The following is a 16299-nucleotide window of genomic DNA, read 5'->3' as shown; positions in this document are numbered from 1 at the left end:
TATTCCATTGGTTGTTTAAGAGTATGCTGTTTAATTTCAACATATTTGTGAATTTTCCACTTATCCTTCTGTTATTGATTTGTAGCTTCATTACATTGCGGTTGGAGAATATACATATGATTTTAAATTTTTTTAATTTATTGAGAATTGTTTTGTGACCTCCTGTTCCAGGTTGCTAGAGCTGCCATTATGCAAAATACCAGAAATGGATTGGTTTTTATAAAAGGGATTTATTACATTACAAATTTACAGTTCTAAGGCCATAAAAGTGTCAAAACTAAGGCATCAATGAGAGGTTACCTTCACTGAAAAACAGGTCAATGGTGTCTGGAACACCTCTATCAGCTGGGAAGGCACATGGCTGGTGCCTGCTGGTCGTTTGCTCCCGGGTTCTGGTTTCAGTGTCTTTCTCCAAAATATCTCTGCTCTTCTGTCTTTCTTAGCCTCTCTCAGTTCCTGTGCATCTAAGCATCTGAGGGTCATCTCTTAGCTTCTCCAGGGCAAACTCTGGTCTTCAGCACTTAGTTTAGCATCTCCAAATATCTCTTTGTTTGCATCTCCAAGTGTTTTCAAGCATCTTGGTCTGTGTTGGCTCTTAGCCACTCCCAGAGGCAAACTCTGTATTACATACCTTAGCTTCTCTTCAAATGTCTCTCTCAGCATTTCTGAGCTCCTTCTCTCCATGAGCTCTCTTGAAGGACTCCAGTAAACTACTCAAGATCCAACCTGAATGGGTGAGTTCACACCTCCATGGAAATAATATAATCAGAGTTCCAACCCACAAAATTATATTAAAGATCATGGCTCTTCTGGGGTCCAGCACACCTACCATATCATCTATACTGGAGAATGAATGATCCATATTCACTTGAGAAGAACGTGTATCCTTTTTGTTGGGTAAACTGTTCTATGTACATTTATAAGGCCTAGTTGGTTTAGAGTATTGCTCAAGTCTTGTATTTCCTATTGATTTTCTAATTAGATGTTCTATCCATTACTGAAAGTGGAGTATTAAAGTTTCCTACTGTTAATGTAGAATCATCATTTTCTCCCTTCAAATCTCTCTGTATTTGTTTCATATATGTTGGGACTTGACTGCTAGATGCATATATATTTATGATTGTTACACCTTCTTGCTGCATTGTCCCCTTTATTAGTATATAACGACTATCTTTGTCCCTCAGAACTGTTTTTGACTTAAAGTCTATTTTATCTGATATTAATATAGCTATCCCACCTCTCTTTTGGTTACTACTTGCATGATATGTATTTTTCCCTTTCACTTTCAACCTACTTGTATCTTTTCAATTCAAGGTAAGTGTCATAGCATATAGTTGAGTCATGCTTTTTTATCCATTCTTCCAATCTCTGCCTTTTGACTGGAGAGATTAATCCATTTGCATTTAAAGTAACCACTGATAATGCAGGACTTTCCTCTGCCCTTTTGCTGCTTAACGCCTTTATATGTTTTTTTTTTTTAAGAAAAATATAATAAAATTTATTGCAAAATTATGAATACAAAATTAGGCACAGGCCTTGGAAGGCAGATGAGTTGCCTAAAGTGTAAGCTTTGCTAGCTTCATAGATGATCTGCATCTTGGTGGGATTCAAGTGTGGGGGGATTACAAGGTGGGAGCCCCCATTATCCATCACTCTCTAACTTTGGTTTATTCAGTGTGTTCTATCTGGAACATCTTCTGCCTTTCCAAATTCTGTCAACTCAACCTGAACCTCACTCATTCCAATTCTCCCATAAAGACTTCCTGATTTTGTGGTTTCACTTAATTCTCTCTTCAATGTGTCATTATAGAGTATATGGTGATAACTATACAATACAGAGAGTCTCATAATTATTTTTCAATTGTATCAAGTTAGATTTCTTTCTGCAAATAAATTGTAAGCTCCAAGAGGGCAGGGATTTTTTTTTCTTTTTTTTTTTTTGTCTAGGTACCATGGTGTTTAACATAATGTTGAACACATCACGGATGCTTAAAACTTGCTTAACTCATAAATGGAAGGAATGATTAAACTTGATCTTTCCATCCTTTGAAGCAAGTGTTTAGTACTACCGAGGGGTGTATTTTTTTGTAGTGTGGCCAATCTTACCAGATAAGTCACCTCTGAATACAAACTGGTATCCTCCCAAAATTCATTTTTCAGACACTTAAGTTCTGGGGAATTACATCCTTGCTCTTTTCTCTTGTCGTTCTACATCTTCTCCCTGGAGAAGCTCAATTACTCCCATGATTTCAACATTTTACTATGTGTGGAGGACCTTCAAGTACATATTCTTGGTCCAGAACTTTCCCCTGAGCTCCCAAATCATCCAACTGCATCTTCTTGATTCTGAGGAACCTGTATTCATTTGTCCACAACTAGATATAGGAGGAAAGAAAAAATTTAAACCTTTTAACTGTTTTTATATCTAGGTCCCTGTTTTGGTTTCTTAAAGTTGCCAAAATGCAATATACCAGAAACAGACTGGCTCTTAACAACAGGGATTGATTAGCTTACAAGTTAAAATTTTAAGGCCATGAAAATGTCCAAATTAAGGCATCAACAGGACAATACCTTCTCTGAAGAAAAGCTGCTGGCATCTGGTAAACCTCTGTCATATGGGAAAGCACATGGCTGATGTCTGTTGGTCCTTCTCTCCTGGGTTTCATTGCTTTCACCTTCTGGCTTTAGTGGCTCTCTCAGCTCTTCCAGAGCTTTTTCTCTCTGCTCTTTCCCAACTTCTCTGTGTTTCTCTCTCCAGCCTTTATATGTTTTATCCTTTTTGTACTTCAATTCTTCCATTAATGCCTACTTTTATTTTTAGTTGATCTTGTGTTATGCTATATTGAGTGCCTTCTTTTTTCTATCTGGGCATATTTTTCACCTATTTTCCTTGTGGTTACCATGGGGTTAAAATTTGACATCTTAAATATATAGCAGTCATATATGGTTTGATACCATCTTTACTTCAATAGCATACACATATACATTTCCTATAACTCATTCTCCCCCCACCTTTTGTTCTGTACATATTACCACTTATATCTTTGTAAATTGTATATCCAAAATCATAGATTTATTGTTACTTTTTATCTATTTGCATTTTAGCAACTGTAGGAAGTAAGAAATCGACTTACATACCAAACAATATATTGCAATAATATTGGCATTTGTAATTACCCAAATGGTTAATTTACCACAGGTCTTTATGTCTTTATGCTGCTTTGAACCACTTTTTATAGTCCTCTCCTTTCAGTTTGAAGAATGTCTTTTAGCATTGCTTATAGTGCAGATCTAGTGGGGATGAACTATCTCAGCTTTTGATGAACTCCCTCAGCTTTTGTTTATCTGAGAATGTATTAATTTTTCCCTCATTTTTGAAAGAAAGTTGGGCTGGATATAAAATTCTTGGCTGGCAGTTGTTTTCCATCAGCACTTTAAGTATTTTAATCCACTTCCTTCTTGCCTCCATGGTTTCTGATGAGGAAATGGCACTTGATCTAAGTTTTTGATAATATATCATGAATCTCCCTTCTCTGCTGCCAATTCTTCTCCTGAACAAATGCCCTCCTCAGCCTGTTTGGGCACTGAAACCCTACTCAGGTTCATCCCTGTGAGCAGACACCCTGTCCAGACTCTCCATGCCAGGTCACCCATCTTTTCACCCTGCTTGGCCTCTGGCATAACATGCAGGGGGTGTTCTCATGTATGAACACCCACTTCATCTAACTTGGCTGTACTCCCCATGCAAGAATACCCCCATGTGGTCGTACTCTTCACCCTCCTCTGGTTCAAACACTCCATATCCACTGTCCCACTATGGAGAACATGCTCCTCACTCATCTGGTGCCCACATCCCGTGCCATGTAGTCCTTCCCTCCAGATGTCCCTCTCATGCCCCTCTGGGTTGCCACATTCCCCACCCATCCCCACCTTGGAAGTCTATGTGCACTACCTGACTCAAAACTTTAGAAATGCATTTTAGGGAAGGAAAGAGAAGGGAAGTGGAGGAGGAATAAAGGATAAACTTGATCCTATTTTTATATCATAATTTGCAAACCTTTTTTAAAGTATCTAACAAATAATTTAAAATCTGTAGATAAAGTAATCAAATCTGCTTTGTCAATTAAAAAATAAAACAGACTCACTCCTCATGACATGAGTACATACACACACTTTATATTACATATATGTAATGTAAAATAGAGACATCTTTCCAGATTGAAATACTTTGAGATTTAATTTTTCAATTGCATTCTGTGTCTATGAAAGGGGTAAGGTTTTAATACCACATTATATTTAAATTCCATTAGAGCTATTGTCATGAATGTTTTCGACTATTTTTTTGTTTGACAATTGTTTTTTGCTTTAGATCTCTCCGGATGGATGAGTTTTTCCTCAAAATTAATAACAATAATATCATTGCCAAGAATTTGTATTGTACTTTGTTACTTGGCCTTCACATCTTAGTTTCTGAACTTAAAAGCCATCTTCTATGTCTTAACGGACATCTAAAAGGAAACATCCTGCTAAAAACATCTGCAACTACTGTCATTTGCTTTTCCGGCAAACAATGGCTAATGCAGTGAACAATTTAAGAACACAGTTTGCCATATGGAGGCTGTAACAGTTATTTGCTCTGTTGCTAAACATAGCAGTGTATTGGATACATGCAACAGCTTTTGCATTGGCACAGAGAACCAGCAGATTGACCAAGGACTGCTAAACAGTTGTTCTCTGTAATGGCAATGAAAGATTTACAATCTTCTCTAAGTTACATTCCCTAAAAAGTTTTAGAATATGCATATTGATAGCTAGGGAAGAAAGACGACTCCAGGGTTGCTGACTTGATCTAACATGGAGTAGAAGCCTAAACTTTAGAATATAGTACTCTTCAAACATTATAGTGCTGTATCCATTTTATTCTTTGCCATCTCTCTTCACTAACACTATCCTAGCTCAGGTTCATATCTCCCACGTGAACTATCACAATAAATTCCAAACTGTGTTCCCTGCCTCCAAGCTTTTGCCTCTCCATTACACCATTCACGTGGTCATGTTGGTTCACTTCGCTCCCATGATCAAGAATTTGTAATGGCTCCCAAGTTTCATGAAGTAAATCCAAATTCCCTTGTATCACATTGAAGAGACTCCATAATCTAGCCTAAAACTATCTTTTGAACACAGACTTCCAATTACAAATTGCTTCAAACTAGGGGATCTCATAGGTTTTGCAAGTAATTCTAATTTTATTATGTACATGTATCTATTATGTATGTATATATGTACATATCCATCTTTCAAAGGAGTACCTGCTATGTTTTTGAGACTTGGAATTAGAGTTTGGCACCTGAATCCTATCATTCACCCTTCTTTCTGCTGATGAAGAGAATATATATCCAAAAAATATCTATCTATCTATCTATCTATCTGTCTATCTAATACACACACACACATACACAAATAGGAACCAAACAGCACTTTTACATGTTCTACACCCAGGCTAGAACCTCCCTGGTGATAGATGAATTCGAGACTAAAGTTTAAACTTGAGACCACTGTGAGTTCTTTTAATCCCGCATGAAATTTAGATGTTAAAACTTAGTTTTAAGGAAGAGTTTTCTGTGTCAGTTGGATGCAGGTTGGAGAGGGAGAGGCTGTTGCCTGCTTTGCCTATTATGAGCAATCAACATTCTAACTATTAGTAAATGCCTAAGCTAGTCACTTCTCCTGGGACCATCTTTCTTCTATGGAAACATCAGAGTATCCCCCAGCTTGCTATTTTCCTTTTTTAATTCACTGGCCTTACTCTTCAAGCCTCTGGCCAACTAGGGATGCCAGTGCCACATTTTAAGGAGAAAAACAAAACATCAGAGGAGTCTTCCTTCTAACATCACAAGGTGGCTGTTCCCGTTACCTAACACTACTCTTTTCAAAACCTCCCTGGGATCATTAGGATGAACCATAGAGTACCAGCTCCTGAGGGCCTGAAGTACATCAGAACATCAGAAATTACTAAATTTCCACCTGCATTCAATTTTTCACCAGTATTATGCATATAATTTTGGATAATAATTAAAATTAAAAGATGAGGCCAAAAATTATAATAGAGAATACCTCACCCTTTATTCAATGCCAAGGGAGAAACTAAAATCCAAAAACTAAAGACCCTGCCCCTTGCTAAATTAAAAGGAGAAAAATCATCTCCACTCCACTGAATTTAATCCAGTTTCAGTCAAAGAGATTACAGTCATCTTGAGCCTGCAGCCCTCTAGTAGCAGTTTCTTCCACGGCCAGGTCTCTCACGTCTGGATGTGCCTCCATCAACACTTTGAAGGTGAATTAATCCAGTACCAATGCTTTTGTGTTTCACTTCTTCCAAAGGGCGGGAGTCAAAAAAACAACAGATTCATATTGCTATTACCAGTAAAAAGAAAACAGCAGAGTTTTTGTGTTATCTGGAAAAAAGAGGAACATAACCAAGAAAATATGAAATATTGGTTTTAGCTTATCCAGGATGCCAGTCAGCCTGTGTATATTTTTCAGCACTCACCAACTTAGACTTACATTGAATTAAGAAAAAAATATTATCTTCTGACAGTTAATTGGGATGTCATAATCCCTTACAATGGGATATAAAAATCAGGGAGTAAAATATTCATACTTTCCCCTCTCTCACATAGTGCTATATGAGACAACACTACTGTCTTACAAATCTTAAAAATTAAATGAAGAATTTAGAAATAACCAAGGATGCTAAAAAGTGTCCATTAGTAATCAAATAAGTAAAGGATTTAATTGAGGTTTCCTTATTTTCACATGTCCATCCTGAAGATTTAAAGCAGTTTAACTTGTATACCTATTTGAATTTTATATTCTGGGCCACTCAATGTTTGATAAACTTTGCACTCTTTCTAGGTACATAGCATTGATCCTGTTTTATTAGCTGTGTTCCCCAATTTCATGATAGGCAGCTCTCTTATCAAAGTTAAAAGCCTTGCATTTTCAATGCTCCCAATCTCTCTATTTCTGCTTCTCTAAGAAGACCGCAGTTCATTTTCAGTCCTATAGTATAGTGGCCACAGGTGCTTCCTAGCGGAATTGCTTAGGCCAGTGGTTTCCAAACATTGCTGCACACACATTCAAATGACCTTTAAAGGGAGCTTTAAAATGGTTATCTTGGTTGCACATCATGCCAACTACATCAGAAGGTGGAAATCAGACAGCAGTATGTTTTTAAAGACCCAGGTGACTTCATTGTCTATCATGGGATTCATAGGCCTATGGATCCTAGACATTATTTTAAAATAATTTTGTTGGTTTTTCCCTACCTTAGTCCAACCAGAAAAAATGTGAGATTTAGAGAATTAGCAGAAATAACAAATAAAGATGAAAATTATCCTCCAGTAATCAGTAAACATAAATTGAAATCGCAAATGCTATTTTGAACCTTTCTAACTAGTGAAGCATTTTTTAAAAATATAATTGCTTTTCTGAAAAGTGTTGTGAGAACAGTACTCTTGAACAATATATAGTGAGAATATAGTAAGAATGTTAATGGGTGTATCATTTAATAATTAATGTGTATATATAATTTCAAAAAGAATGCACTATTCCTTGACCTAACATTTTTGGAACTATGAATCTGTCCTAAGATGAAAAATAACTCCATAGAAAAACTATAAAACTGCTGCATTTTGTGATTTCTTGTGCAGAAGGAACAACCTGAATGTCTAACAAATGGAGAGTAATTAAATATGTTTCAGAGAAATCATGAACAGAGTGGGTCATATAACTATTAAAAATTGAGATTTCTGAAACTATTTTATTATATAAGAAAACCCTCATTCTCTAGTAGAAATGCTTTTGCAAAACCATATCAAGAGAATACAATCTAAATTTTATATAAATTAAAGTGTATCCATTGACAGAAATCTATCCATTGCTCAAGGTTGCTTTGTCACACCTTTCTCATTTCTGTAAACTTTCTCCCTTTTTGACTTCCTATTCTACCAAATTAATCCACCCTTTCAACTAAGCCATAAACGTGGACTGCACCCCATTCTTCTCTCTCTGTCCCCACCCCTCTCACCCACACTGATCCCTAAATTTTCTCAAATCTCTGTTTCCTCTTCTCCTGGAAGACAGTGAAACCAGGAGGCCACTGCGATGGAAGAAGTGATGGTGGCCTGACTGAGGCCGTGCAAGCCATGATGAAGAGAAGGGGGAAATTAGAGAATTTATTAAGGGTTGCCATCTATAAGATTTAGGGTAAATTAGGATGGAGGATGGAGGGAAAGGCTTCTGATTTGAGTGACTATGGATGGATGGTTGTATCACTGCCTGGCAAAGGAAATATAAGAGAAAGGAAGTAGAAAATTTGAATGAGAAAATTAAAATGGGTCTTTAAAATTAAGTTCATGAAAACTCACTGAGATGACAGTAAAGGGACTTTTAAAAACTGATAAATCTACAAGGAAAAATGGAACAGGAGAGGAGCACACAGAAAGAAAAACAAATTATATCTAAAGGGTAAGTGATGGGTATCAGGTGGGAAAGGCAAAAAGCAGCATGATCTTCCTGGTAATAGTCCCAAACAGCTTAGAAGGAGGAGCATGAGTGTTTCTTAAAGTGAAGTTGGAAACAAAACAAGATGATTTTTTTACAATGCAAAGAGATAACTGGACCCCATCTTGGACAATGTAGCTACGTGATTGGCCTTCTCTTGTGTCAAGATTCTAAAAGCTCATTATCTGTAGAGCGCAAAACAAAGAATCTATGAATTGGAGGCCACCTAGCACAAATGATCACAAGGGCAGGTCAAGCAACTCAAATGTTCATCTATAGATTAACAGATAAACAAAATGTGATATATACCCACAACGGAATATTATTTAGCCATAAAAAGGAATGAAGTTCTGATTCATGCAACAACATGGATGAGACTTGAGGACATCATATTGAGTGAAATGAGGCAGACAAAAAAGGCCAAATATTGTATGATCTCACTGATTTGAAATCATTAGAATATGCAAATTCGCTGAGTCAGAATCTGGAATACAGTTTACCAAGGGCCTGTGTGGGGTTGGGGAATGGGTGGTTATTGCTTAATGGGTACAAAATTTCTGTTTGGGGTACCAAAAAAGTTTTGGTAATGGATTGTTGTGATAGTGGCACAACATTGTGAATATTATTAACACCACCAAATTCTATATGTGAAAATGTTTAAAATGGGAAGTTTTATATATACTATGAGAATACAAATTGAAAAAGAAACAACAAAGAAATATACAATATAAAGAGTGAATCTTGGTGTAAACTCTGGGTTATATATTGTAAATACTAGAATTCTAACAATATTGTTTCAGTAGCCATAACAAAGCTACCACACTAATGCAAAATGTTAATAGGGAAAACTGTGTGGGGGGAGGTGTATGAGAACTCTATACTTTCTGCAAGATTTTTCTGTAAACCTACGATTGCTATAATAAGAAAAAAAGTGTCAAAATATAGTCCCATTCCCACAGCCCTGTCACTATTTCACCTATCTGGCAGCTCCCCAGGAAAACCCCACTACAAGGTCTTGTTATTACTAGACTTAATTAGGAGTTCACTCAGAGGGCAATGCTGTATTCCCATGGCATTTGTTGAAGACAAACAGCTACAATTGTTTAACATTTCTGCTGTCTAAGCCTGTGATATCAGTTGGCGCAAACAAAAGCCTGGCTAAATATTTAAAAATAAGACATCATTAATGAGATGTCCACAGGCAGTGCTCAAAAGCTCCGGCATATACTTGCAGATCTAGGTCATGTGCATATGAAGTATTCATTCCAGGAAAGACCCAAAAGCACCTCTACCTCTCACCTCTGGCTGACCTTCAAGCCCTGTGCAAGCAGGAAGTGAAAGATAAGACAGAGCAGTAAATTGTCTGAGCATTGAAGGCGTGCTCCAACACACACCCACAAAGCCTCTTGGCAAAGGGTGGGAAAGAGTAGAAGACTTACTGGGCTCAGGCATTTAAGGAAATCCCTGACCAATCCTTAACTACTAAGCTGTCTGAGCAGACACTTCAGTAGCAGTACTGCAAGGAATACAGTCTTTATGTTATTAGTCCAGGTAAGTCGCTAAACAAACAACAACAAAATAAACAAGGAATAACAGTGAGTTGGAAGGGGGTTGGGGGGTGTCTGATTTCCAGACTTGCTACATTATATTATCTAAAGTATCTGGTTTTTTACAAAAAATTATGAAACAGGCCAAGAAGCAGGAAAGTATGGCCCAAACATGGGGGAAAAAGTCAGTGGAAACTATCCCTGAAGGGGCTCAGATGTTGGACTTATTAAGTCAAGAATTTACAGAGCCATTTGAGATATCTAGATCAAGGTAATTGGGGCCATGAGAGGTTAAATGCCTTTATGTAATGATCAGCATCAAAGTCCAAAACAGACCGTGGACCTTCTGACTCACAACCCAGATTGTTTTCACTGAATGAAATGATTGTCTTTGATTTTGAGCTTCTGTGCACATACATATATAAAAATATGATCTTTTTTTTCACTTTTAATGAGAAATTCACATGCAAATAATAATGGGCAGTGTGGAATTTGAAAAGATTTTAGATGAGTACCTAAACAATCTTTATGTTTTAATCTCTTTTTCAGGCCCTCCAGTTAATGTCACATGCAACATATTTATAAACAGCTTCGGCTCTATCACTGAGACGACCATGGTAGGCATGTTCATTTTGTAACAAGTTTAATACTGGATTAATTTATAATCACATTAATAACAACTTTTATGTTAACGTTACATAATTTAAAAGCAAAATTAATATAAAAGATTTTAAAAGATAAAATTGATGGTATTATTAAATTGCAGTCAACTTCAGGCTGAATGCAGTTATTCTTTGTTAAAGAATAAATGTAAGTGCAGACAAGCTGATTTTCACAATTCAACAATTTAATATTAAATCTCAAATTAAGACTAAAATTTTACCATTTAAATTAACGATTTCTTTTGAAGATATTCTTTTAAAAAGCCAGATATAAGTAAGTAGTAAGTACTTTCATAATGATTCTGTATATACTTTTATTCTGTATATAATACACTATTGTAACACTATTTTGATTATTTTGTTTGATGACCTTTCCAGATTAATGTAGTGGTTGCTTAAACATCATAAATAAGTATTTTGTAAATTGCACATATATTTTCATCTAACATTACTATGTTATTGAGAACATTTTATATAATCAAGTTTTTAAAGCTGAAAAAAATACAAAAATGATCATTACAGATCAAACTTACAGTTTTGAAATTTTATTCTTTTCTCTTAACCTCACATTATATCTCTTTTTTTTATCCTGTACCTTATATTGTGCATTTTAACTAAAATAAAATGCAGAGACAGACAGTAGACACATGAACCACTGAATAGCTGTAAAATTGTCTTGCATCCAATTTATTTTTTAAAAAATTGAAACTATATGTGGTGGTTCTTAATTACTTAGACTTATATTCCACTCCTAAATTTGCCAAGTAAAATCTGCATTAATTTTCAAAGGTTATTTTAACTAAAATATGCAAAATTCTTAAAACTTGAGGAGCTACCCAAGTCACCATTAAATAGAGAATTCTGCTTATTCTCAATTCCTCAGAAACACAATCATTTGATAATGAATTTTTAAGGAGAAATAATCTAATTTGTAAATTAGTTGTGTGTCTGTTTGTGTGTGATCCATCTCAACAGGAAGAGGCTATTCAGACACCATTTTTTTTTTTTTTTTTAAATTCAGTTTTATTGAAATACATTCACACATCATACAATCATCCATGATATGCAATCCACTGTCCACAGTATGATAACATAGTTATGCGTTCATCACCACAATCTATCTCTGAACATTTTCCTTACATCAGAAAGAACCAGAACAAGAATAAAAAATAAAAGTGAAAAAAAAACACCCAAATCATCCCCCCATCCCACCCCATTTGTCCTTTAGTTTTTATCCCCATTCCTCCACTCATCCATACACTAGATAAAGGGGGTGTGATCCACAAGGTCTTCAAAATCACACTGTCACCCCTTGTAATCTACATTATTATATAATTGTCTTCAGGAGTCCAGGCTGCTGGGTTGGAGTTTGGTAGTGTCAGGTATTTAATTCTAGCTATTCCAATACATTAAAGCCTAAGAGGTGTTATCTATATAGTGCATAAGAATGTCCACCAGAGTGACCTCTCGACTCCATTTGGAATCTCTCAGCCACTGAAACCATTTTGTCTCATTTTGCATCCCCCTTTTGGTCAAGAAGATACTCTCAGTCCCACGATGCCGGGTCTGCATTCATCCCCGGGAGTCATACTCTGCGTTGCCAGGGAGATTTACACCCCTGGGAGTTGGGTCCCATGTAGGGGGGAGGGCAGCGAGTTCACCTGTCGAGATGGCTCAGTTAGAGAGAGAGAGGGCCACATCTGAGCAACAAAGAGGTACTCAGGGGGAGACTCTTAGGCACCATTACATACAACTTTAGACTCTCCTTTGTGGTAATGAGCTTCATAAGGGCAAGGTCCCATGCTCAAGGGCTCAGCACATCAAACCACCAGTCTCAATGTTTGTGACAACATACGCTAGGGGATCAGCATCTCAAAGTTTAGAGATAGGCCTTACAATTCAGGGATAGAGTTAACTGCTGTAAGAGCTTACAATCTAGGTACTATTACAATTATTGTGTCCACGTTAGGCTATGTTCTAAGATTCAATTCTGAGTTTACACATTGTAGTTAGTCCATATTGGTGAGGCATCATTGCTCTCACCATGTTTTCTCCAACACTTTTACTCCTATATATATATTTTCCTACAATTTTATAGACTTATATTCACATACCATACATTTATCCACAGTGTACAATCAGTTGTTCATGGTATCATCATAAAGTTGTACATTTATCACTACAATCAGCATTTGAACATATTGATTACTACAGGAAAAATTGTTTTTTTTTGTTTTTTTTTTTTTTTTTTAGCAATAAGAAAAAATGTTAAAAAGAAAAATAACATGTCATACAATACAATATACTACTAAGGACAGCAAATAACACCACTACCAAGAATCCCATATTACTCCCCTATATCCCTTTCTCATATACATTTAGCAATGGCATATTGCCTTTGTTACATTTAATGGAGGTATATTACAATGTTACTGTTGACCATAGACTCCAGTTTGCTTTGATTATGTTTTTTTCCTGAATACCATCCCTTTTTCAAATTTCTACATGGTTGACATTCATTTGCTTTCCCACATGCAAAAACATTTTTATATTTGTATATTTAGTAACAGTCATTGGCCACTCCAGTTTTTGCCACGTTATACAGTCCCAGTCTTTATCATCTATCGTTACCTCTGGTGTCATACATTCTCCTATCCCACCTCTTTCAGCTTTACTCACAGACATCTTTGTTCAGTGTACTTACAATACCGTGCTACCATCACACAGCATTATGCTATCTATTTCTGGATCTATGCGATCAATCCTAAACATTCTGTAGTCCTTCAGCATCAAATGGCTGATCTCTGCCCTCTTTCTATCTCCTGGTCGCCTGTTTGTCAGCTTTTAACTCCCAAAGTTTGTTCATTAATATCTGTTCATATTAGTGAGACCATACAGAATCTGTCCTTTTGTTTCTGGCTAACTTCACTCAACATAATGTCCTCAAGGTTCAGCCACATTATTACATGATCCATGTCTTTGTTCTGTCTTACAGCTGCATAATATTCCATCATGTGTATATACCACAGTTTGCTTATCCACTCGTCCTTTGATGGACATTTGGGCTGTTTCCATCTCTTGGCAATTGTGAATAATGCTGCAATAAACATTGGTCTACAAATGTCTGTTTGTGTCTTAAGTTTCAGTTCCTCTGAGTATATACCCAGCAATGGAATAGCTGGGTCATATGGCAAATCTATATTTAGCTTCCTGAGGAACCTCCATACTGTCTTCCAGAGTGGTTGCACCATTCTACATTCCCACCAACAATGAATAAGTGTGCCTCTTTCTCCACATCCTCTCCAGCACTTGTCATTTTCTGTTTTTTGGATAATGGCCATTCTGGTAGGTGTGAGATGATATCTCATTGTGGTTTTGATTTGCATTTCCTTAATAGCCAGTGAAGTTGAGCATTTTTTCATATGCTTTTGAGCCATTTGTATTTCCTCTTCAGAAAAATGTCTGTTCATGTCTTTTGCCCATTTTTTAATTGGATTGTTTGTCTTTCTGGTATTGAGATGCAGGATTCCTTTATATATTTGGGATATTAAACCCTTATCTGATATGTGGTTTCCAAATATCATCTCCCATTGTGTAGGTTGCCTTTTGACTTTTCTGACAAAGTCCTTTGATGTACAAAAGTGTTTAATTTTGAGGAGATCCCATTTGTCTATTTGTTCTTTGGTTGCTCGTGCCTTGGGTGTGAGGTCTAAGAAACCACCTCCTTTCACAAGATCTCTAAGATACTGTCCTACATTTTCTTCTAAGAGTTTTATGGTCTTGGTGCTAATGTTTAGGTCTTTGATCCACTTTGAGTTAATTTTGGAATAAGGTGTGAGATGGACATCCTCTTTCATTCTTTTGGAAATGGATATCCAGTTCTCCAAACACCATTTATTGAACAGGCTGCTCTTTCCCAGTTGCTTTGGCTTCACTGCCTTATCAAAGATCAGTTGTCCATAGATGTGAGGGTCTACTTCTGAACACTCAATTCGATTCCATTGATCAGTATATCTGTCCTTATGCCAGTACCATGCTGTTTTGAGCACTGTAGCTTTGTAATATGCTTCAAAGTCAGGTAGTGTGAGACCTCCCACTTCATTCCTCTTTCTCAAGACATTTTTGGCTATTCGGGGCACCTTACCCTTCCAAATAAATTTAGTTATTGGTTTTTCTATTTCTTTAAAGTAAGTTGTTGGGATTTGAATTGGTATTGCATTGAATCTGTAAATCAGTTTAGGTAAAATTGCCATCTTAACTATATTTAGTCTTCCAATCCATGAACATGGTATGTTCTTCCATTTTTTCAGGTCTTGTTCAATTTCTTTTAGCAGTTTCTTATAGTTTTCGATGTAAAGGTCTTTTGTGTCCTTGGTTAAGTTTATTCCTAAATACTTGATTCTTTGGTTGCTATTGTAAATGGGATTTTTTTCTTGATTTCCTCCTCTTGTTGCACATTACTTGTGTATAGGAACACTACAGATTTTTGTGTGTTGATCTTGTAGCCTGCTACTTTGCTGTATTCATTGACTAGTTGTAGTAGCTTTGCTGTAGATTTTTCCGGATTTCCTACATATAGAATCATGTCATCTGCAAATAGTGAAAGTTTTACTTCTTCCTCTCCAATTTGGATGCCTTTTATTTCTTTTTCTTGCCTAATTGCTCTAGCTAGAACTTCCAGCACAATGTTGAATAGCAATGGTGATAGTGGGCATCCCTGTCTTGTTCCTGTTCTTAGAGGAAAAGCTTTCAGTCTCTCCCCATTGAGTGTGATGTTAGCTGTGGGTTTTTCATATATTGCCTTTATCATGTTGAAAAAGTTCCCTTCTATTCCTATCCTTTGAAGTGTTTTCATCAGGAAAGGATGTTGAATTTTGTCAAATGCCTTTTCTGCATCAATCGAGATGATCATGTGGTTCTTCTGCTTTGATTTATTGATGTGGTGTATTACATTAATTGATTTTCTTGTGTTGAACCAGCCTTGCATACCTGGAATAAATCCCACCTGGTCGTGGTGTATAATTCTTTTAATGTGCTGCTGGATTTGATTTGCGAGTATTTTGTTGAGGATTTTTGCATCTATATTCATTAAAGAAATTGGTCTATAATTTTCTTTTTTTGTAGTGTCTTTGCCTGGTTTTGGTATTAGGGTGATGTTGGCTTCATAGAAAGAGTTAGGTAGCTTTCCCTCTTCTTCAATTTTTTTGAAGAGATTGAGCAGGATTGGTACTAATTCGTTCTTGAATGCTTGGTAGAATTCACATGTGAAACCATCTGGTCCTGGGCTTTTCCTTTTTGGGAGCTTTTTGATGACTGACTCAATCTCTTTACTTGTGATTGGTTTGTTGAGGTCATCTATTTCTTCTTGAGTTAATGTTGGTTGTTTATGCTTTTCTAGGAAGTTGTCCATTTCATCTAAGTTGTCTAGTTTATTAGCATATAGTTGCTCATAGTATCTTCTCATTATCTCCTTAATTTCTGCAGGGTCAGTAGTTATATTTCCTTTACCATTTCTGATTGCATTT

The 16299-nt window shown here is 36.3% G+C and overlaps 1 protein-coding gene across 2 annotated transcripts in view; it reads left to right on the top strand.

Moving 5' to 3' along the window:
• The window catches only part of GLRA3 (glycine receptor alpha 3), a 206823-nt gene that overhangs the window by 43000 nt on the left and 147524 nt on the right, over positions 1-16299 (top strand). For both annotated transcript variants that reach the window (XM_037829105.1, XM_037829104.1), the window contains exon 3: positions 10662-10729. In XM_037829105.1, the coding sequence (XP_037685033.1) occupies positions 10662-10729 (68 nt within the window). The remainder of the gene's footprint in view (positions 1-10661; positions 10730-16299) is intronic.

The sequence above is a fragment of the Choloepus didactylus genome, chromosome 3 (genome assembly GCF_015220235.1).
Source record: "Choloepus didactylus isolate mChoDid1 chromosome 3, mChoDid1.pri, whole genome shotgun sequence".
NCBI classification, from domain to species: domain Eukaryota; kingdom Metazoa; phylum Chordata; class Mammalia; order Pilosa; family Megalonychidae; genus Choloepus; species Choloepus didactylus.
Note: the sequence above shows the minus strand (reverse complement) of the source record. Positions and strands in the feature narration are given on the sequence as shown.